We start from the raw sequence: 24912 nt of genomic DNA, 5'->3' as shown, positions 1-24912 counted from the left end.
GTTATAATAATGCTAAACAAGGAATATAGTACTCTACCGAGTGATGCTAAAAAAAAAACACGGCGAGTGTCGTCAACGCCACAATGTTAAACCCTAATCACTAAAAAAGCATGTCCAAACATGTTTACAAGCCAGACAAGCTACGAGTCAAGGGGAAGAAAGATCGCGCGGGACGGGGCTACTCGCAAAAAAATAGAATACGCTTCTATTCACTTGACTACATTGATTACTAATCACTTGCACTAACCAGTTACAGTCCACACGTGTTCTGTACTAATCACAAAGTACCTGCACTAAATACTTGCACTCGCACTAATCAAAGTGTAAACTAGCCTTAAGATTGTAGATAATCGACGATAAGCCCTAATCATAATCATTACATAGTATAAAACAAAGTCGCTTCCCGCTGTCTGTATGCTTAGATCTTTAAAACTACGCAACGGATTTTGATGCGGTTTAATTTAGTAATGAAGTGATTTTAGAGGAAAGTTTATGTGTATAATACATGCATAATATAGTAAAGACTGACAGTTTTTTCGATTACTAATATTGTTGACTAATACTGTTTAACAGTGTAAAATAATTATTTTTGTACTTCTTTTCAACTTTAAATTAGAGACTACCTCAATAGTATAACACGCAAAAGTTGAACCTGATTAAATTAATACACGCTATTTAACCTGGCAATATTAAAATCAAAGAATACACGAAGGTAAAGAATATTTTATAATATCCGTGAGAACCTGAAATAGATCACTAGTTTTGTTCAAATATAAACCCTTAACAAAATAAATGTGTTTAACCGCACAATAATTATATTATATTGCTATATTATCATTTTTATTCATTACATTGGTAAAATTACTTCCTGTAACTATACCGTCTAAAGCTCTCATAACAATGTAAGCTAACTCTTATAACTATGTATTTTTTATTTATTTATTTAAGTTTAATGAATAGTAGGAAACTAGGAATGTCTCATTCCTCCCATTAAAATTCTTTTGGGGACAATTATCTAAAACTCTTAAACTTTATTTTTATAATACTGATTAGAAGCACTAAAAATAAAATGTAATTACAAAAATATACATTGCCCGGTGTATTCATTTACATAAAAATTGCTATATTTGGCAAAATTTGAAAATTTTTATGAATTTATTACTTAAAAATATAGGTGATATTATAATAATTTTGGAATAAACTTAGCACCAAGTGATAAAAGAATATTTATTCCTTGCTATTACGTTTTACTTTTATGAACCCGCTTTAATCTCAAATCCAATCTACTGCAAAACATCAAATAAGATTTGCTTCTCCAGTTGGAAAATAAACTTCCTATACGAATACATCTAACAAAAAATAATTACTATTAATGATTATAAATTATTTATGGATAGGCGGACTGGTGGAACCATTTTTTTAGCTAATACGTTAGAAAGTATTTTTGTTTTTACTTGAACGCACAAAATTGGCACAAAAAGGCTTCTTGTTATAGTTGGTAGCGAATCGATTTTTTTTACTGTGGTTGGCAGTGCGTTGGATTTTCAACCAATAGGATTCCAATTTCAGGCCTTTCTTCTTTACAGAATATGGCCGACATTTTGATACCGCTGTCATGAAGATTTCCCAGTGACAAATTCTAACTTTGTAGTTCTTCATGCACGGTTTTATGTTCCAATAACGTTTTATTTTTTTAATTCTATAGACGGTGTTTAGTGTAAGGTTTTATTTTTTACAAACATGGCAGCTGATCGTGAAATAGCTGCTGAAGACAGCATTAGAGTCGTATGCCGATTTCGGCCACTCAATGACTCTGAAGAAAAAGCTGGTTCCAAATTCATCGTGAAATTCCCTTCAGGACCTGACGATAATTGCATTTCCATAGGGGTGAGTTCGAACATTGTCAATATACCCACATTGAAGTTGTCTATCATCGCCCTAATTTAGACCATGATGACTAATACATTACGATTGCAGTTCACCTGCTACGAAATGGCCTTTCTTTTCTATTCCGCTTGGTTGATTATGATTGCAATCGTTAAAATTTCAAGAATTTCTGTGTATTTTAACTGTCTCGAACATCTAATTTTTGCTTTGTGGAAAATCAATACAAATACTTGACCTTGACCTGGGAATTCCTAGGATAATTTGTATATTTTTATTGTTATTGTTGTTTACAATAGGCCTTGATGATTAGTGATTATTTACCATAATAACTACTATAACAATATATATTTCCATTCTTATATTACAAAAATAGTGAAGAAATTTTAAATATATAATGATAATAATAATAATAAGATTGCGATACTGTAGTTTAAATAAAATAATCTGCATAATACTTCATTAGGTTATTAATAGTAAGGAATAATTTATATTCTAAGAATACCATGTAAAATTTAAAATAAAATAGTGATTCCTACCTGTCCTCCTAGACTGGTTGCTGTAAAGTATCCAAAATGTCAGGCATTTAAAAAACTTAATAAACCGTGATAAAATCTGAAAAAGGCATTTGGCTTTCTTATTTTTTTTTTTTGATATGTTTACAGTCTAGTGTTACAAGTGACCCAATTGTCTTTTAAAATATCTAAATTGCTATTTTAAAAATATCTAGTTGATTCATTTAACGTTTTTTCATGTCTTGCATATTTTAAAATTCACTATAAATAATGTTTTAGGGTAAAGTATACCTGTTTGATAAAGTATTTAAGCCCAATGCAACACAAGAGAAGGTATACAATGAAGCAGCAAAGAGTATTGTATCTGATGTACTTGCGGGCTACAATGGTACAATATTTGCATATGGTCAGACAAGTTCTGGTAAAACACATACCATGGAAGGTGTCATAGGTGTGTATAAACAATTAAATTTCATCATATCATTTGGAAATCAATACAATGATTTTAGACACACATTGTGTGTATGATAAATTTTTTGACATGGTTTATTTTAAAGATGTGTCATATTACAGGGGATCCAGGTAAACAGGGTATTATTCCACGGATAGTCAACGATATTTTCAACCACATCTATGCAATGGAAGAAAATCTTGAATTCCACATTAAGGTTTCATATTTTGAAATTTATATGGACAAAATTCGAGATCTGCTGGATGGTAATTTTTGTTATAAATTTCTAAAATTTGAAATTTTTATTTCTAACAGTTTGCCGCAATATATTATTTTTTTTATACAGTGTCAAAGGTGAACCTTAGTGTACATGAAGACAAAAATAGAGTCCCATTTGTAAAAGGTGCTACAGAAAGGTTTGTGTCGAGTCCAGAAGAAGTATTTGAAGTTATAGAAGAGGGAAAATCAAATAGGCATATTGCTGTAACAAGTATGTGTTTGCCATATAATACATTTATTATTATAATCACAAATGGCAATTATTATGATTGACAAATTTCCTTTCAGACATGAATGAACATTCATCTAGATCTCATTCAGTCTTCCTCATAAATGTTAAGCAAGAAAATTTAGAAAATCAAAAGAAGTTATCTGGAAAGTTATATCTTGTGGACTTGGCTGGTTCTGAAAAGGTAAAAACAAAAACATGTTTTACTGAATTATAAAATCAGTTATGACATTATTATTTTAACTTATTATTATCTTTTAGGTATCTAAAACTGGTGCTGAAGGTACTGTACTTGATGAAGCAAAAAATATCAACAAGTCATTATCAGCTCTGGGTAATGTAATCTCTGCTTTGGCGGACGGCAATAAATCTCACATCCCATACAGAGACTCCAAATTGACTCGTATTCTTCAAGAATCACTCGGTGGTAATGCCAGAACGACAATTGTTATTTGTTGTTCTCCAGCATCATTTAACGAGAGTGAGACAAAAAGTACACTTGATTTTGGTAAAAGGTAATAATTGGCCTTATTTGTTCCATTACAATTGTTTGAAATTTGTTGATCTTGTTATTAATTGGTAACTGTTTTAACAGGGCTAAAACTGTTAAGAATGTTGTATGTGTTAATGAGGAGCTCACAGCTGAGGAATGGAAGCGTCGCTACGAAAGAGAGAAAGAGAAAGTGGCTAGGTTGAAAGGAAAGGTAATGTACTAATACTATTTTATTAAAATGTTATTTCACATATAAGTATTACATTACTCTAGCTTAACATATGTTATAAAGGTTGAGAAGCTGGAGGCTGAGGTCAACCGTTGGCGTTCTGGAGAGACTGTCCGCCCTGAGGAACAGGTCAACTTGGTGGAAATAGAAGCTGTTACTCCTATTACATCATTCATTGAAGAGAAGCCACCTGTAGCGGTATGTGATACTAAATATTTTGTATCTTCCTGAATTTCTGTTATTGACAAAATATCTGTGTGATTTTTGCTTTAAAATAATATGTATTTGCATTTCATTTTTATCAATACAAAAGATTGGATGCATTCATGAAATAATATAAAGCATTTATTCTTTCCATACTAATAATTGGATACATGCAATTATCAGTTATTTCAATTGCCTGCTTAAATAAATACATAAATAGTAATCATTTTAAAATTGTTAATAAATTTAGTAACAATTATTATTTATTACTGCAATTGCACCGAAACTTATTTTCGTTTTCGTAAGGGACAAATAACTATCTTAACTTAATGTTACTAATTTTAATATGTATCTTGTTCGTTTTAAGTTGGGAAGTGAATGTAAGCCCTGTTTACAATGGTATCCCTGTTTATAACATAGAGCGATGACACATGCGCCGAACTAAGATGTAGGTGGAAATGCTTATTAATCCACTAAGCTGTAACTCGTTAAAATCGTACGCAGCGTCATTTTATTACTCATCGCGTATCATAAAACTGCTTTAAATTAGCAAATTGCGTTAATAATTATAGTAAAATAAAAGATGCCATTCTGCCATATGTGTTTAAAATTCTATCTAATCTATTGCTCATATATGTCCATGAAATATTATTTATGTACATAATTATATCTGAAAAAAAACGTATGTTTAATAATTTTTTTAAATATTTATATATAGTTAAGATAGTTTTTTAATTATTTTCACATTAATGTGTATATAATATGATGCTTAACAAACCATATCAATTTCTAATGATGCTATATAGCCTAACCTTGATTAATGAATAGGATTTTTAAAACAAAATTTCTAAATCCTAGCATAGATCTTGAAGTATGTTCAAACAAAAAATCCAGCCACTTTCAAAACATTATCAATTGCTATATTTATTATTAAACATGTGGCATGTGATTTATCAGCCTGTGCCGGTGGCGGTGTCGAGTGCGGTGGAAGACGCGGCGATGCAGGGCAAGCTGGAGGCGCTGTACCAGCAACTGGACGACAAGGACGAGGAGATCAACCAGCACTCGCAGCTCGTCGAGAAACTTAAGGAGCAGATGATGGAGCAGGAGGAGCTGATCGCGTGCACAAGGTAAGCCTATCGCAATCGACGCCGCTCGAGCGTATTAATCCAATTCACTATTGATGATATTACATCTGTAATCTAGTAAAGTAGTAACGATAAATATTGTTGTGTAACAGAAAAAAAACTACATCAAAATAATTGAATGTTTGTAATTTCATATCAATTTGTTTCAGTGTCCATGATGTATGTGTTAAAAATTCGTTGTTAATCCATTGTCGATTACATAAGGAAGTATGACTTATGTTTAAATAGCCTTTTTGGCTTCACGCTCTGATAATTTAACATTTCGAGACATTCTATGTAACGTATACAACATAATCAGTATTATAATTAAAAGGGTTCCCCAGAAATACTTGATCAAAAAGCAGAAAATAAAATATGGATTATTGTTAATAAAATATAAATCACCTGAATTGAAAGTAATAATAATAATACACTACTACATACAAAATTGCGTAACAACACTGCATGGTACCACAAAAATATTAATATACACACATAATTTTTTTATATTACCATTTTATTTTATTTTTATATTTTGTATTCCGACTTTCATAATTATGTAACAATGACCGAAACGTAAGTTTATGTCATGTATTTTTTGTATCGTATCTTCTTTAATAGATAACGAATTTTTATTAAGCTTTAAAAAAATAGGTATATGTTGATATACATATATATTGTTTTTTTTTTTTTTTGATATATAGTGCGACCATGCAAATAATGTAATTTAACTAACTGAATGTATGAGATTTCTATTTGAATTCTTTATATTTTATTTATCTTTCAATTTATCTCTACAATATCTCATACGCTATAATTATTGTCCACAAAAGTGCAATATAAACAAATAAATGTAAATGCATTTGTCATTAGAGACTAACCGTTAGAAGAGAGCTATTGCAGTCAAAATGTAAGAAACTATAAAAATCGCAGCTTGACACAAAGTATCAACTGTACGGTATTTAGGAGGTTAACACCATAAGTGTATAAGGATTATGATTCTAGTAGGATTCTTAATAGATTAGATAGAATAGATTAAAATCTTTATAGAATCCTATATGCATTAACATGTTCAACGCCATGGGGGACACCAGTTGGGCCTCACTTGTTTAGTCCATGGGGCCAGTTTAAGTTTATATTTACAACAATTTTATGTTAAGTTTTTATTGCACTACCATAACCATTCTTAAAGATCTTAGGTAATTATTTTTCCTTACACTATATGACATTGTTCTAAGTCATATTTTTTAAGTTGACTGGGTCGCGTTCATGTGGTGTCCCCCGCGGCCGCAACGGAATAATTGTGTGTCGACGACATGGTGTCCCCCATGGCCCAAATAGAAAAACTAATAAATCAAGCCGGTGTTTAACGTGCTAAGAGGCGTGTAAGCAGTTTGTTAAATTGTAGACTTCAACTATATGGCTACATTAAATGTGGCTGCTAGAAGATTGGTTAACATTTAGTAGTAGTAACATACTCCAATAATCTTACTCGTAAAATAGTTTTTAAAATAAACCATCTGTCTAATTAAACATTTTAACTTACTATTTTAATAATATAGTGGGTATAACATAAGAAATAATCACGCTACAAACTTATTTGAGACAACAATATTTTTGACAATTATTTCGAGTTTATGTACCTAATAAATAAATAAAAATCTTCATAGACGAGATTATGAAGCCCTCCAAGGCGACATGAACCGCATCCAGCAAGAGAACGAGGCCGCTAAGGAAGAGGTCAAAGAGGTGTTACAGGCGCTGGAAGAGCTCGCCGTCAACTACGACCAGAAGTCCCAAGAGGTCGACAGCAAGAGCCGGGAGTGCGACCAACTGTCTGAGGAGCTACAGACTAAGCAGGTAAGATGCTACTAGTGTAAAATGCCTAGGAAATAGGGTTAAAGCTTAATCTGATGTAGCACTTACTACAATTAAGTGCTGTATATACAGTTGTACGATTTTTTTTTCTTTTACTGTCAAACTGATGAATTGTAAACATAAATTTGGTACATGTAAAAACTGTCCAAAACACTGACCCCGATATGAAAGACGTAAAGTTCTTGTAAGCGTCTTCATGCGACATCTCGACTCAACAGTTTAGTCTTTACTGACAATGTTTTCTAATTTGTTTTAATTTACTTTCACGTATATACTTGATTTACTTGTTTAAGAATGGCACATATCCTGCAGTATACTAAAAAACTTAATTTGGAGCCATTCCTGTTGTTGTATTTTTTCTATCTCATATGCTACAATATTCACCACAATAAAAACTACAACATATAGTTCTTATTCGATGTCAAATTTCATATTCTGTTATGTATATATTTTTATTTGCATTTTGTGAATCCAAATCTTGTTGTTTATTACTAGAGGTTAAATAGGAACCTAAACTCTTATCTGCATATTGTAAATTTGAAAAAGAAGAAACATAAAATAATAGTAAGGTTTACGGCAAAGGTGGACTTATCTCTGAAAGAGATTTCTTCCAGTCAACCCATGGTCATGAGTTAGTGTTTCATATAGCGAGGCAAACAGTGCAAGAAGTATTCATTAAAAGAAAAATAAAAAAAATAAACCATTTGAATCATATTATGTAAGTAAGAAGTTTACATTGTTCGATTTAAATGCTCCTTTTGCATATCTATAAAGAAATTTTATGATTCTTTGTTCTTTTGGTTTGTTTAATTTGTTTTTATATTTTTTACTTAAAACTCACAATTGTAATACACAAATGATAATGTATTTGCCCCAATTCAAGGACAGGATAGGTCAATGATCTTGGAAAAAAAATGCTTTAACATCCTATTGTTGAAGTGCACTCTGAAATATCTACTTAAACAATGTGAAACTCAATGCTGCTTGTGCAAATTATATTAATAATTGTTATCATATTATTACCCGACTGCCAAGGAAGGGTTATGTTTTTCGCGCGTATCTTGTATGTTTGTATGTAATATTCTTTACTACCTCATATTTCCAGAACCACTGAACGGATTTACATAATTGAGGTATCGTTAGGTTCGTCTTAGCTGCCCAAGTGTTCTTAGATAGGTGACATTAAAAAAAATCAAACATGGCGGCTGCGCGAAGCCATTGTAGTTAATGAAAAAAAAATTTTTTCTCGAATACTACAATATGGGTATCAAATTGAAGGGCACAATACAAGGATTTTAAAAAGATATATCATGATTATCTCAAAATTAGTTTTTGCTGTCTTGTTTACACTATATAACTAATTTCACTATTTAACAAGAAACTTTATCTTACTTTTGTTCCTTTTTACTGACATAAATTTATTTTCTTCTAAGAGATAAATAAAAAAAGTGATATTCTGTTAAGCACAAATAAGAAAACGCAATTTAATAGCACCTTTAATTTCCTAAGGTCCTATATTGTTATACGACTTTTTATTAAGTATGGAATTTTTCTTAAACAGAGCGCATTAGCGACTGCGACTGCCGAACTGCAACAACTCCGTGACATGTCCGCACACCAACGCAAACGCATCGCGGAGCTACTCACCAACTTACTACGAGACCTGGCGGAGATCGGAGCCGCGGTGGGCGGTTCTGAGCTAGACTTCAAGCTCAATGTGGACACAGTAGGGAAACTCGAGGAGGAGTTCACCGTGGCTCGGCTGCATATCAGCAAGATGAAGAGCGAGGTCAAGAACATCGTGCAGCGCTGCCACTCGCTCGAGTCCGCTAACATCGATGCTAATCAGAAGGTCGGTCAATTAGTGTACTTAATTTTTATAGCAGCATACATTTTGAAACATCCTAATTCTTTAAATCACTTCTGAATGGTTGTTTCACACTTGTTAATATTTCTTTTGTGCTATGTAATGTTAAGAAATCGTATTGAATGATTGATTATGACGAATACTTGTTTACCCTATTATTTTGTAAAAAAAACGACAGATATATATATGTGTGATATGTGACAGAGCGATGTTAGTTTGAAAGAAATATGTAGGATAATGAATTAATGCTATAGGTAAATAGTTAGGTGTGAAACTAAAAATGATATTTTTTTATATCTCACGTGTCAATAAATTTCGCAATACACAGAAACTTGATGATATTTTAAGAGTAACAAACAAGTTTTCATTACAAAAATATAGGGAAAATTAACACAATGACATGGTTGTATTTAGATTATTATTATTATTTTTTTTTCAATGATTTAGCAATCACACATACAATACAGCACGTAAAGTCTAGCTACAGCTAAACCTACGTCGGCAACAATGGTATACGTGTGTTTCACGCCTGCAGATCTCGGAGTACGAGCGGTCGCTGGGCGAGTGCCGGCTGCTGATCTCGCAGCACGAGGCGCGCTGCGCGTCGCTGGCGGAGTCCATGCGCGAGGCCGAGAACAAGAAGCGCCAGCTCGAGGAGGCGGCCGACGCGCTGCGCGAGGAGTGCGCGCGCCTGCAGGTCCGTGTGTGCCACTTCGATCTGTCACCTATTTCAATTATTTATTCATTATCAGTTAAGATTTCCAGGCCAAGGGGCCATCATGACGCGATCTAATCTGTTCTTGTGCTTTTTATTAAAGCACTATCTTAGAGAATGATTTTTACTGAAGGTTTTTATGTTCAATTCACTAACAAAAAATTATAAATTAATGTTTCTAGAAAAAGTATGGCTTTAGAGCTTTAGAGCTGGCTTTGTTACTATACCATTACGCGTAACCTAGGTATCTATTCCCTAAGTGTAGAGGTTCCTTTCATTAAATTTCCTAGTTATTTTGAACGTATATTAGAAAAATCGTTCTTTGTGTTTCCAAATTTTTAAAATAACACGAAAATGAGTTAACACATAAATAAATAAATTTCAGTTTACATTAAGTCTAGATTTTTTTTTTGCGTGGGTAATAGATGGAAATTATAAACAATTAATTAATGCTTCACTACTGATCATAAATGAGTAACATAATTATGTATATGGAAGTTATCTACTGCCTATTAAAATTTATAATAACTGTTTACCAAGTTATATTAAAAATTGAATTTTAGAAAAATTAATATAATTATTTAAGTAGACAAGACAATAATTTGTAATTATTTAGTAATTTGTGACCTACATACTTAATTAAGCACATAACCAATTAATGAAAATTTCGTTTACTGGGTTCAATTTTAGTATATAGTATCAGTTTTCTTAGTGTGGGACAATGCCTCGCACGTTAAACCTTTCCTAGTAAAGCACTGGCGCATAAGAGAGGAACTCCTCTCCCCACGACGTGTGACGTAATTTATGGCTGGCCCCTCACTAGTCAAACAGAAAAAAAGATTTAGTCGGTAAGTCGATCGGTCGGAGCCCAGCGAAATAATAACGCGTGTGCTACCAGGCGGCGGAGCGCGTGCAGCTGGCGGCGGCGGAGCAGCGCGCCGACTCGCAGGTGCGCGCCGCGCTGGAGGCGCAGCTGGAGCAGCTGCGCGCCTCGCACGCCTCGCAGCTGGCCGCGCTGCGCGACGAGCTGGCCGCGCTGCAGCGCCAGCACCAGGACCTCAAGGAGTACTTACACCCCTGCTTGCGCTCCACGGGCATTGCGCGTGGGCGGCGACCGGGACGGAGCGGGACTTTCGCTTTTTGTTTCATTTCTCCAAACTTACGCGACAGCGTCTGGAATTTGTGTTACGTTTGGGTGTTTTGTTTATTCTCGCGTTTTTCTATTGCTGGCCGGAGTCGATAAGAAAAATATAATTTCCGGCGTCGATAATAAAATATAATTTCAGTGCATATTTATATACAGTATTTATTACAAAATTTGTTCAGTAGTCTTCGTCCTATTATTAAAATGCAATAAGTAAAAAATATTTAAAAAATTTAACACACAGTGAAATGCAATTTTTTGCACTTTAGCACTTAGGCCATGTTTGTATTATGTAGTGTACCTAAGTAATGTTTCCGTTCCGCTCGTCGCTCATCGCAATGTTACGTAAGTCGTAAGGAGCGCGACTAACCGTTCGCTTTGCCCGCAGCACGTACCAGGAGCTGACGTTGGCGCGCCAGCAGCTGCAGGACGACTACGACAAGCTGAAACGCGAGGAGGCCGACAAGTCCGCCAAGCTCAAGGAGCTCATGTTAGTGTCGCGCTCGCCGCGCCGTAATCTCGATAAGTGCGAGAAGGAGGTGGCTAATCGACAAATGCTGCATAGAAATGACGAGTTCGGAGACTTTATACTGTCACCGAAAAGAGAAAAGCTAGGATTCGCGTACGGAGCCGGCCTGGCCCTCGAGAAGGCTTCGGTCGACGAGGAAAAGTCGCTCTCGGCAATTCCCAAATCCCCTCCCCGCCACTCCTGCAACCTGCACCCGCTGCAGCTGCATCTACTCATCTCGGTCACCATGATCCTACTCACTCATCGCTACCCTCAGATTGTTGTTTTGGTTTGAGCTTATCGGCTTGTTTCTGTGATATTGTCGTGGACCTCCGCACAAGTAGTGATGTTTGTTTACGGTGCCTTTATATTATATTTATTACGCGTCGTCAATGTAAAAAGGAGGTCCACGATTTAGTTCAGATCCATTAACGCTTTTTTTTTTTCAATGCAACTGTCTTGTATCAACGTAAGTGGCAATAATTCAAATAGTTCTAGGCGAAGTTTATGTAAGACAGATGTATCTGAAGCGACAACTTAGTTAATTGTTGTTTGACAGTAAATAAATTTTTTTTTATGAATTTTTGATGCTTCGCTTCGGAGTTAGTCCTGATTCTAGTCAACAGTAATTTCGAATCGTTTAAGCTATTGATAAGGTCACTATTTAATGAAATGCTTGTTTAAGTAGTAATAACTTTCAGCATGTTTATACTGTGTTCTGTATCCGTGACTAAAAGCATGATTATAGTATAAAAGTTAGGAAGAATCTAATTGTTCTCAATATGTGTAATTTAGATGTTCGTCGTTATATTAGACCGTTGTAGAGTCGTCGTTTTAAGTCGTTGTTGTTGTGATTAAGTACCTGGTAATAGATAATTCTTCTCAGTAACATACTGAAGTATTTAATATTTTTAAGTTATTTTGATATCACTGCCTTATTACGTTAAAACTTGTTTAAATCAGATATGCGAAGATTGCGCGGTGGCAGTTTCGAATGGCGTTATATGGCTAATTTAAGATTTTAATACGCCGTTGTTTTGTCTAAGAATTAGCACAAAGCATATATTTCTTATTTATTTGTTTTCATTGCTAAAAAGAGTAGACAAAACACCAATGATGGTGTTGTGTACATAGTACTGTAAATAGAGTTCAACGTTTGTATAGAGAGTTGGTGCATAAATATTTTTCTTAATATATTTTTGTATAACATGTGACGACCATACGACGATATATTTATATCTTTTCTTGATTTAAGACATTTTAAACGAATCCACGTAGAGATTTCTTTTTACAAAAGTAATGATATATTTAAATATAATTTTAGTGGAAATTTAGGGTGTAGGATAAATTCAGTACTAAAAATTAGGATCAGTCGCATTTAACGTCAGCGTTATGACATACATCATTCCAGCATAAGCATTTAATTTCTTCCATTAAACACCCAAGTTTATTAATTGTTAAGTATCATGTTATAAATTGTAGAGCATGGCACTTTATTATCATCCATATCCATGATTTTCCACGCCTCTTAAATATTGTTATTGCATATTATTACCCTAGTATCCATATCACTTCCTTAGTCAATGTTACGCACTCTAAAATGCCGAAGAGTGATTGTGCCCTCAACCTATTCGGTTGTAAAATTGTGCAAATGGATAGTTTCTCTTAATATTTTTTAATTCTATTTGCACATTAGGATTGTGTCATGGGTTTTCATATTTAGTCTAGAAATATTATTTATTAATTTATACTTAATTTTATATATTTTTTATATTTCTAGATTGAACTTACCCATGACACGAGGAGACGAAATGGTTAACTATTTTGTGATAAGTAATTATTAATAATATTTTAGTAAATGTAAGTACAAGTATGTAGTGGTCTTGTAATGGCTCGCTTCTTATTTTTTAGTTGTCATTTTATTCCGCACGTATCCCATTCATATTCATTTTGCCGGGAGTTGGCATTTTCAAAATGTAGTCTGATCATCGCGCGACATAATATGGATGGGTGCGTGCAGGAAGATATAGCTCAATCGAATTTTCAGGTAAATTTTATTACATTCAATTGAATTCTGTAGTGAAGTCATATTTTTCATACCTTTTTTTTTTCTTTCGACTCATCGACTATTAAATATTAAGTTTAAAATATTACCTTTTAAAACTATAACAGAATTTATTTTCTTTCTTCTATCTTTTTTAGCGTTAATTAGTTCTTTTTAATGATTACATAAGATTGCTTTTTTAATACTTTAATTCTTCCAACAGCCAAAGTGTGGAACGACGCGAGCAGGCTCGCGCCGATCTCAAGGGACTCGAAGACACCGTGGCTAAGGAGTTACAGACACTGCACAACCTAAGGAAATTATTCGTGCAAGACCTACAGGCAAGTATAGTTTATGTAAAAAATACATACTAAGAATTGTTGTATGTCCTTGAATTTTATATGTTACAAATAATTTTGACATTTGATAGATTAAAAAAAAATTATTTGCACAGAATAAAGAAAATAATTGTGTTTGCTCGCAAACGAAAAAAAAAACCGACTTCAATTACATCGACAAGTAATACAACGTAGATAGACGAAAAAATAGTCAAGTAATTACGCGTTATCAAAGATTACTCAAAAAGTAGTTATCAGATCTCGATAAAATTTATATGTGACCACATGATAAACACCAGCTTTCGATTAAATCAAAAATTATCAAAATCAGTATACCCAGTAAAAAGTTATTGCGGATTTTTGACAGTTTCCCTCGATCTCTCTGGGATCCCATCATCAGATCCTGGTTTCCTTATCATGGTACCAAACTAGGGATGTCCTCTTTCTAACAAAAAAAGAATTATCAAAATTGGTACATCCAGTAGAAAGTTATGCGGTATAATACAACGTAGGTCGAAGAAAAAAGCGTCAAGTAAAAACACATTATTAGATATCACTCAAAAAGTAGTTGTTAGATCTCAAATAAATTTAAATGGGACCAATTGACACACACCACCTTTCGATTAAAACAAAATTTTTCGAAATCGGTCCACCCGATCAAAAGTTCTGATGTAACATACATAAAAAAAAAACAGTCGCATTGAGAACCTCCTCCTTTTTTGGAAGTCGGTTAATATGCCAAATAAAGAGAAACGTTATTGGCGTCATCTCGCTCCAATTTATAAATTAAGCAATAATAATTAACAGCAACCAATCTTACAGGGGCCGCGAATTTTATTAACCATACAAATTTTTAAAGATATACGGATGTTACCTAGATGTTATTTCATGCACTACTTTTTCACTGACTTCCAAAAAAGGAGGAGGTTCTCAATTCGACTGTATTTCTTTTTTTTTATGTATGTCACTTCAGAACTTAAGACTGGGTGGACCGATTTCGACAAAAATTTTTTTAATCGAAAGGTGGTGTGTGTCATATGGTCTAGGACTGCCTATCCGGGCGTCCTGGATATCACCCATAAATGGGTTCCCCTGCGATACCAAAAAAAGCCACTGCTGCCTAAACGTAATTTCGTCGTTACTCAGTAATGCTAACTAAGTATACAATGCACCAGGCTCGGATAAAGAAGTCGACGAACTCGGAGGAGGGCGCCGAGGAGGAGGGCGGCTCGCTGGCGCAGAAGCAGAAGATCTCGTTCCTGGAGAACAACCTCGAGCAGCTCACGAAGGTCCACAAGCAGCTGGTGCGCGACAACGCGGACCTGCGCTGCGAGCTGCCCAAGCTGGAGAAGCGCCTGCGCGCCACCATGGAGCGCGTCAAGGCGCTCGAGACCGCGCTCAAGGTACGATTGCGATTATTACTTTATTTTTTATATTGATTACTAAAATACGAGATACCCACCTATACCTATATTTCACCTATATTTCATTTCTGTACAAAAATTTTTTGGTAATTAAAATGACCAGGTTTGATAAAACTTTATGCATAATTACAGTTTATATGCCTGGTTACCGTAAGCTATAAAATATTATGCTGCAAATCTATAATTTGAGAAGAAGCCACCAATGCCAACGCGCTTAAAACCCCTGGTCTGCTTTTAATAGAATAGAGCTAAAGAGTTTGATCCTAGATATCAATTGGTTCAAGTACAGTTTTGTATTTGTCGTCAAAAATTCTTGTACAAGCTGTTATGTAACGGTAAAAGTATATGTCGTAAATGAAATTGTTAATGTAACGTATAAACTGCAGGAAGCTAAGGAGGGTGCTATGCGTGATCGTAAGAGATATCAATTCGAGGTCGACAGAATTAAGGAAGCTGTCCGCGCCAAAAATCTTGCCCGAAGAGGCGTGCAGGCACAAATTGGTAAGTTTTATTCTAATACTTTTTTCACACTTAAATGATGTTTGCCGTTGTCTGGTTGTGTTTGTTTCTGGAGGAGTTAATCCTATTGGGGGCCGTTGAGTGTAAGGCGTTTATTTATTTATTATTTAATACTTGGTAGCAGGATCATGAAATTATACGAACACGACGTTACGAAAATTTACACTTCATATGTTTGATTTGACAGAACTATTACAGGATAGAACAGCGTCTGTAGAGTGAGTTGGTGGAGAGCTATCCGAGATACAATCGGTGTATTGACGAACCTCACGGAACTGGGAAGTGAAAAGAAAGATAGATGGAGCTGTGCCATCAGCTAATTTGACGACACGTTAGCGCAACGTTCGGACGTCATTCCGGATATCGAAGTCAACGAAATTAGTGCGGCGCTTAAAGAACGGGAAGGAAAACAAAAAAGGAGGGCGGAAAGATTTCGAAATGACTACATGACTATTAGACCACATCCATACTGTTCGGCAGGTTCGCGGGTTCGATTCCCGCTCAGGATGGATATTTGTATTTGTACAAATATTTCTTTCCGGTTTAAATGTCTGTCCTTATGGGTCTCTCCATCGTGCCTCGGTGAGCACCTTAAGCCGTCGGTCCCGGTTGTTATCATAAATACCTGACGGCGACGCGGTTACGGTGACCGTTCATATCCAAGACCAACGAACAAAACTCAGTTTCTTTCATCGCGAAGATTTCGATTCGAAGATTCCACGATGCCTGAAGACAAAAGTTTGCGAGGAATGCATCCTGCCTGTTTTAACATTCGATGCTGACTAACGAAGGGACTAGTTCACAAGTTTTCAGTCAATCAACGTGTAATGGAACCGGCTATGCTTTGGGTCTCTCTCAAAGATAAGTTCAGAAATGAGACTATCCGCCAGAGAACGAAAGTAAACGATATAACTCACAGAATTAGCAAGTCGAAGTGGCAGTGGGCTGGTTACCTGTGTCGCAGGACTGATGGCCACTGGAGCAAAAGTATCTTGGAGTTGAGATCACGTGTTCCCAACAAACATTTATGACGTTGAGTAGACGTTTTGGTGACAACTTAATGTTATTTAGTATAATCGTATAAACGACATTAGAACGTTTACTCGACGGCATTAGGGCCCATTTTATTCAACTTAAGGCGCTAAGAGTTTCGTGTAACAGTCATATAAATACCTATATAGTCGCATAGGAGTCATATACACGTTGGCGATTTGACTACATGTCATGTAATGATAGCTGTCGCGGCGTGTATTCGACTTCGTGTCGAGTAATGGCACACAATATGACGTTTATCTAACGTATTCGTTGTATTATTGTCATTTAAAGATGATACTTTTATATTGAACGAATGAAAAATTGTAACAGATTATAAACATAATACACACTAATTGAATTTGGCAGTTTTTTTGACAGCTGAGTTAAAATATTGTATTTTTTACTTTGTTGAGGTGATAAAACCATTTCATCAGTTACAAACCATTGTGCAATCAAATTTACTGATTAATGTGAGGTAACTTTGTAACAAATTTTTCATGCGCTTTTAAAATTTTAATGTTTTCGTATATTTTTATTAATAATTTATTAAGTGACTGCGTTATATGACAACTATATAACTTCCCGACGTATATACTGCGTACATATTGTAAATGTGTACGCCATGACAGTTGACTTAGGGATCAATAATAAAATAATAAAACGCCTAGCTAACTTATTTCAAATAATTTATATTTTCAGAACAGAAGAATTTACGAGACATATAACTTAGTTAAGTCTGAATAATACTTTTTTTTTAGGTATACCCCACAATTATGATCCATATTTATGTGGATGTTGATAAGTTTTTATCGAAGATGGACTTCATCGAAATGATATGCGCACATTTGAAATGGCCGTGGTCATTATCATTTTTGTAATACTTTAGGATGTATACAAGTTACACTAGTACACTTATTCGACTTATATATAATGGTTACAAGTACTACGTGTAAACAATTACTATTCGTTTAGCAGATGTTTAAAAGGTAATTATATGACAAAATTAATAGTATTATGACGTTTACACTACGAAAACGTTTACACGACCAAAAGTTGTATATGTAAGTTTTATAGATGTCTTCATAGACGCTATTATATGACGATTGTAAAGAAATGTCGAAATAACGTCTATACGACAATGTTATACGACAAAAAATCTATACGTCTATTTGGACACATAATGCACCATAACATGACGTAGAGTTAAAAAAATACTGTAATATAACTTTAATAAGACTCAAAGTCATATAATTGTTTGATTATATGACAAAAATGTTTGGTGGGTTGGCAAACACAGTGTGGGGCGTCTCTATACGATCTACGTAAGATTGCCGGTGGAGACTGGATGAGGGTTGTGGAAAACCGGGATGTCTGGCGCTAACTTGGGAAGGCCTACGTCCAGCAGTGTAATGCGAAAAGCTTATGTGATGTAACGGTCACAGCACTGGCTTGTGGCTGTTTCGCTGGCGGTTGAAGGTTCGATCCCTGCACATGATATTTATACTGGCATGTTGGTCGCGGGCTGGACGTTTGTGCTGGAGTATTGTGTATGTTTGGACCCCCGCCAAGGGTGTAAATCCGAGTGTTGAGTGTGAAGCGTTTATTTAATTAAAAATGAAAATAAGACTAAATATTGTTTGTCCTTGCAGCGAAACCGATCCGCGCGGGCGGCGGCCACCTGGTGGGCGGCGGCGCGGTGGGCGTGGTGCGGCCCGCCAACGCGCCCGCGCAGGACATCAAGCGGAAATCCATCATCGTCGGTGCGCGCGGTGAGACACCACACTTACACAGCTTATAGAGTAACACTAGTTCGCACTAGCCTAGTGCTTTGATGGAGCTACAATTTATTGTAGTTACCTCATTGTTTGTCAAAAATCTTTAGCATCTTAATATACTCGATTAAATTACTCATCTATTGCAACCTAGAGCTAAAGTCGTTTTTAATATCATAACTTCGCTTTTTGATATTAGTGATGAAATTTTGACACAATTCAAGACTGAAAAAATTGTCAAAGTTCTTTACTAATATTATAAAGTAGAAAGTTTTAATTATGTTCAAAGTGTAAAATTAATTTAAAAACTTCTCTCTAAAATGTATAGAACAGCAACAGGAAAATTTAGCTTCCTACATTAATGTTCATGCGTAAATGTTTTCTTAATTAGTGTCGTAGCTATTAAAATTCATATTGTGGCGCCAATTGGTTAATTTGTTAAACGTTTATTTTTTCAGATGAGAGTTGAAGAGATAGCCGTTACTTCATAGAGAATCTAAATAAAACTTCATAGATGTACCTAGAATAAGACGGCAAAAATCATTCTTGGAAAATATATCCATATAATAATTCTACTTATATGTTTATAAAAAGCCTAATATAAGCTACAACAAAATAATAAAAAATAAAGTAGTTCTCTTAGGCTTAACGTTTCGAGCTGTCTAATCTTAAAGTCAATAAGTGCACATGTATTTAAAAAAAGATTATAGCTTCTAGCCATCGTCGTTTGTGTCTACGTTGATCTGCTCTTAAAATAAAAAGCGCTAAAATTGACTCTTACGCGTAGACACAGGTTTTAACATTTTAATGATTAGCCGTTAGATATGTCCATGAAAAAGTATTATTTTGAATCGGATATTAAGCTTGATCTTAAATGTCGCTTTCCAAGTTAAATCAAATTTAAATATTTTAATGAAATGACAAGTATTAAGTTTAGTTTCGATATAAATGCTACTCACGTTTGTGCTAGATTGATATCTATATAATGTACGCTGGGATGGAATGGCATTTTGTATAAAGAAAAAAGAAATGAAATCTTGAGTACAAAAACGACCGAGCCAGTTACCAGAGCGTTCGCTAGAACACCGGGAGTGCCGCCATTTCATCCCCGTTGGATACCAGGACTTATAGATGCAATATAATGCAGTATGTTTAATAATATGCTGTGAATTATAAGAAAACTTGCATATGCTGCCGCACAAATAAAAGAGTAAAAATAAAATAAAAAATATCACATTTTACCCAATGGTTGTCGCATAGGAAGTGTGGTGGCAAATGCATAACGGAGTGCGTCTTCAATGTGTAGTTTAGTGTAAGCTTCTTTTAATATATATTTTTATATATTGTGATAAGAGTTGTTATGCCGACATGCGAGCATTTAATAAGTTAACGAAAGTATGACCTTTTTTTTTGATGGAAGGTGTTTTTGTATGATAACACGATCAGTCACGAGTAGTAATTGAAATTCAAAATTTCCGCATAATTATTATGGTCCGTTAGCATTGGTATTCCGAGCGTGTGTACCTAGGCGACTTGCTGCAACAAGCAAGTTCCAAGCCTCTAGGTACTGTCTGCGCCAGATGGATTCGAGATTTTTAGTGGGAGGTTTTTATATTCTAACATGGAATATGAAAATCTCTTTCAACTAATGAACATATTTCCTGGTAATAATTATTAAAACTAAACCAATGCAATAATTTTTAAAGCGACAACTTATATATGTAATAATAAACACAAACAGTTCTTGAAACGTTACTGTATAGGTTATCATTCATGTCACCTGTAGCACTAATGCTGCGTTACTTTCATTTACACTAGCTTATGAGCTGTGATGTTTTAGGGGAGATCCTAATCGCTCTTGCACGATGGTATTTGTAGTCATTTATAGATTTAGTTAAAGGCTTGTTCATGTAGTACACGTCCATTGTATTCACACTTAACACTTGTCTGCCGCTGACGGATCCCTATATAACTTGACCTAGACACGCAATCGATTTGGTTTAAAGTTCTCTAATTTCTTTTAAGATGCGTTAGCTTCTTGGTAGATCTGCAACTTATTTAAGTACTTATGAAAATAATAATCATGTAGAATGCAATCTAGAACGGGCTACGTTGCATTCGAAACGTACTGAACCGGGCCTGCGCTGCGTCCTCCGAGGAGTTATGGAACTATGGTCGACACATGTTTCAGAAAACCAAAGATAAATCACAACTTTTAGATTTATTGTTCGAGATTATTTTATTATCAACTGAAATTTGTTATGTTCTGATTTCTAAAAAGGTTCCAAAGCTCCTTAACGTGTTGCAATACATTTGTATCATTTAGGTGTAAAGTTCTAGTAAATTATTTCTACTTAAGTTAGGTACATGATTTTTACTATTTTTATTTATTGTATTACATATACCTAAATTATCGCGTTTTTTTTTGTTTCACTTTTGAAGTGTAATACGCTTTTACATACCTCTATTTACAATATTTTATAATCACGATCAAATATATATTTTTTATCGTAATTGGGAGACGCCTACAAAGATGCATTCCACGAGGGAGGCAGTTTGTATCTTTGTTTATTATATAAGTTACTTCCTTTGTTGTATGTAGATAAAAATGAGGCTATCCTCGGTTCACTCGCCTGTTGCATAGATAGCTCAAAGTGACGCCGGCCCCGCGCGCCGGCTCGCTCGGGCGAACCAGACCGACAGGCTTGCCTTTGCACCAAGTGATTTAGTTTGTATTGACATCTTTTGTACGATGTATTTAATATATGGAAAATTCTCAAAACGAGTGTTTTCTTGATTTTTATTTATTATAAAATAAAATTATGAATTTAATTTGCTACAGAGTTTTTTATTTATATTCACCATTTATGACCTTAAAATACTCTTCCATTCTAAGAGTTTCTACTGCAATATTTTGTGTCTCATAGTAATTTGTTTCATCATTCATCTTCACCATTTCAGCCTATTGCAGTCCACTGCTGGACATAGGCCTCCATAAGTTCGTGCCAAAAATAGCGTGAACTCATGTGTGTTGCCCATAGTCACCATGCTGGGCAGGCGGGTTGGTGACCGCAGGGCTGGCTTTATCGGACCGAAGACGCTGCTGCCCAAGGTGGTAGTGGAATGTGTTCCTTAAGGGGGTGATAGACGTGCGAGTAAGTTCGCGAACTTGTGGCTCGACGACCTTTTTCGCTAGTGTGTCACCCTAAGTACACGGTTGGTCAATTCGATTCAGAACCTTAGAACTTTTGACTGGGTGGACCAACCGTGTACTTAGGGTGACACACTGGCGAAAAAGGTCGTCGAGCCACAAGTTCGTGAACTTACTCGCACGTCTATCGCCCCCTTTAGTCGCCTCTTACGACAGCCACTGGAAGAGAGGGGGTGGCTATATTCTTTAACCCTTTAACCGCTATGTCATAATTCGCGTGAAGTGCCTGTAGCGCCTAGCAACCTTTCGGAACAATTTTGCATAGTATTGTGAAGTATAGTTATCGATGAACAAAGTAATGAAATAAATAAAAATTACCAAATTTTAATCAAAGATTTAATTTCTTTATTAAGTATAGTACCGCACATAAATTAATCTTCAAACATACGTTAATCAGTCTTTAAACATACTTAATCAATCTTGATTGTTATTTCTTCATAAAAAAATTAATACTCTGGAGATGGACACGGGCTGAAAGTCTCTTGATTTTGTGTTAATTTATGTTACGTCTTACGTATTAAACGCATTACGTATTAAAATGATGTTCGTTTCTCACTGCACAATAAATTTAAATAAAACAATTTAATAAAAGATATAATTACCTCTTCATCAATATTAAATTCTTCGTCTGACACAAATTCGTCATCGTCATCACCTTCTAGAATTCGTATTACTTATTCAGCAGTCGTCATGGTAAATTTCAATTTTAAAAAGACGAAGGTAAAACTTACTAACTCACTACTATATCACAAAAACACGCGCAACACTAATGGAAAATTCCATACGGTTGTGACGTCATGAACGGTCGTGTTTATCCGACGCAGGCGCTGGTTATGTACTGGCTATACTGGCGAAAAGGACTCAGTCTAGGGATGGGAATTAGCATCTATAGTTGTCCGTACAAAAATAACTAAATTGCAAATTTCTTACCAAATATAGATTTACATAGAGCGAAAACAACACCTTATTAAATAACAATTACATACTTAATGTACTTTTTTTATTCAATAACTTGGTATTTAATATAATACTAGCTGACCTGGCAAACTTCGTATCGCCTTATTTTTTTTTCTTAAATATAATAATTGCATATATCGAAATAAAATATAGCCTATCTTTCAAGTTGGATCAAACTGCACATGGTGTGCGAATTTTATTATAATCGGTTAAGTGGTTTAGGAGTCCATTGAGGACAAACATTGTGACACGAGATTTATATATATTAAGATTTTTGTTTATGAATATTCCATATCTTATAAATTCTATCAAACATTATGTCTCATCACTACTAAGTCAATACACTTTCTCTGGGATAATATTAGTAAATTTACCTTAATTGAAATAGTATTTTATTTTGTTTCTTGGTATAGTAAATCTGAATTTTAACACTAATTAAAAGGTTGAATAGATAAACTTTCGAAAAAAAATGTATTTTAGGCTAAAACATCATAATACGTTTAGAAATTGAATATATAATACACAGAGTTTTGTGTCGGATAAATCCGACTCAGGCGGAATAACCCCGAAATTTTTTGTCGGATAAAACCGACTCAAGCGGTAAAAGGGTTAATGCCGTAGCCAGACAGCTTCTAATTTGTTTACTTCATCTACATGGTGTAATATTAGACATTAGTTTCTGATATTAAAATCGGGTTGCAAGAAAGAATTTATACATTTAATTATTATTAATTAAGTTTTGCTATAACAATATGTAATGTAATTATGTAAACCAACAATTTAATACTGAATTTTTCAAAGGTAAATAGGAAATTAATTCAAACAAAATTAGTTGTATTTTTAAACATACTTTAAATGATTTGAATGTTTTGTATTAGTTTACAATAGTTTGATTTTTGTCATGTCATGTTTTAGAATACAATATTAAATAAGAATCGCATTGCACTAGTGTATTTAGAACTTAAATGTGTAATCACGTTATTTAATAAAGAAATTAAGTCTTACAACTTTATTTTCTTGTAAAATGAATAATGTTTATTTTCCACATTAATTAACATGCGGGAAGGATGAATGACGGGTATGAGAGAGTGCATGGGGGCCGAGGTCACGGAGTCAGGAAACGAGACGGCGAAGCTCTACTGGAAGCAGCCTTGGCCTTTGACTTAGCAATAGCCAACACATTCTATCAAAATCGGGAATAACTTATCACATACCGTAGTGGTCTACACTACCCAAATTGACTACGTTTTTTTAAGAAGAAATAGGCTAAAATCGGCCAAGGACTACAAGGTCCTGCAAGGCTGCTCCAGGAGTTAACACTGAAAGTTCAGCGTTTATATAAAATAGTAAAAAGAAGGCTAAGAATGCAGTCGCAATCGCAAGGGTCAAGGTTCAAGATAAGCTGTAAATTTTTTAGAGCCCACAATTCTGCTCCATATTGCCTTAGATGGTGTATCCCTACCAGTCTGCTCTGACTTTCGGTACCTTGGGTCATTAATACAAAATGACGGCAATGTAGACCGTGACGTGAAAAATTGAATAAATGTGGGATAGATGAAATGGCGACAGGTCTCTGGAACAGCTTGTGATCCACGAATGCCCCTTAAACTTAAAGGGAAAATCTATAAAACGATCATAAGACCTGTCGTAATGCATGGATCAGAATGTGGGGCAACGAAAGTGACGGATGAAAGAAGAGTGCATGCAGCCGAGATGAATATGCTAAAATGGATGTGCAGAGTGACGAGGAAAGATTGGATTAGAAATGAGTATATAAGGGGAAGTTTGAAAGTAGCACCCGTGACGGAGAAAATGAGTAGCAAAAGGTTAGCGTGGTATGGGCATGAAGAGCTATCAACGCTATATTGGTAAAAGAATGTTAGGGATGAATGTCGAACGACGAAGAGCGATCGGCAGATCAAAAAAGCTATGGATGGATTGTATGAGTGAGGATATGAGAAAGAAATCAGTAAGTGACAAATAATAGAGAGGAATGGAAGAGGAAAACATGTTGTGCCGACCCTACATAAGTGGAATAAGGGCAGGAAGATGTTGATATACTCATATACTTTTAGTATCTGCATTGAGA

At 34.8% G+C, this 24912-nt stretch overlaps 1 protein-coding gene across 1 annotated transcript; it reads left to right on the top strand.

Annotated features, from left to right (window-relative positions):
• The first annotated feature begins 1573 nt into the window (after positions 1 to 1573).
• Positions 1574 to 21437, top strand: LOC123653574 (kinesin heavy chain). The gene is made up of 19 exons (XM_045589567.1): positions 1574 to 1887; positions 2679 to 2850; positions 2973 to 3116; positions 3197 to 3340; positions 3418 to 3542; positions 3620 to 3873; positions 3954 to 4062; positions 4144 to 4278; positions 5242 to 5414; positions 7082 to 7271; positions 8851 to 9141; positions 9692 to 9853; positions 10770 to 10936; positions 11404 to 11505; positions 13791 to 13908; positions 15081 to 15308; positions 15716 to 15830; positions 18533 to 18652; positions 19114 to 21437. The coding sequence occupies exons 1-19, from the start codon at positions 1741 to 1743 to the stop codon at positions 19122 to 19124; spliced, it is 2907 nt and encodes a 968-aa protein (XP_045445523.1). The 5' UTR covers positions 1574 to 1740; the 3' UTR covers positions 19125 to 21437.
• The last annotated feature ends 3475 nt before the right edge of the window (positions 21438 to 24912 follow it).

This window comes from Melitaea cinxia, chromosome 5 (genome assembly GCF_905220565.1).
Source record: "Melitaea cinxia chromosome 5, ilMelCinx1.1, whole genome shotgun sequence".
Taxonomy (NCBI): Eukaryota; Metazoa; Arthropoda; class Insecta; order Lepidoptera; family Nymphalidae; genus Melitaea; species Melitaea cinxia.
Note: the sequence above shows the minus strand (reverse complement) of the source record. Positions and strands in the feature narration are given on the sequence as shown.

Bases quoted from the DNA above. Each gene is read 5' to 3' on its own strand.
- LOC123653574 (XM_045589567.1), top strand. From the start codon at position 1,741: ATGGCAGCTGATCGTGAAATAGCTGCTGAAGACAGCATTAGAGTCGTA. The intron at 15,309-15,715 runs GTACGATTGCGA...TATAAACTGCAG, and splicing joins CGCTCGAGACCGCGCTCAAG to GAAGCTAAGGAGGGTGCTAT. The intron at 15,831-18,532 runs GTAAGTTTTATT...TTGTCCTTGCAG, and splicing joins AGGCGTGCAGGCACAAATTG to CGAAACCGATCCGCGCGGGC.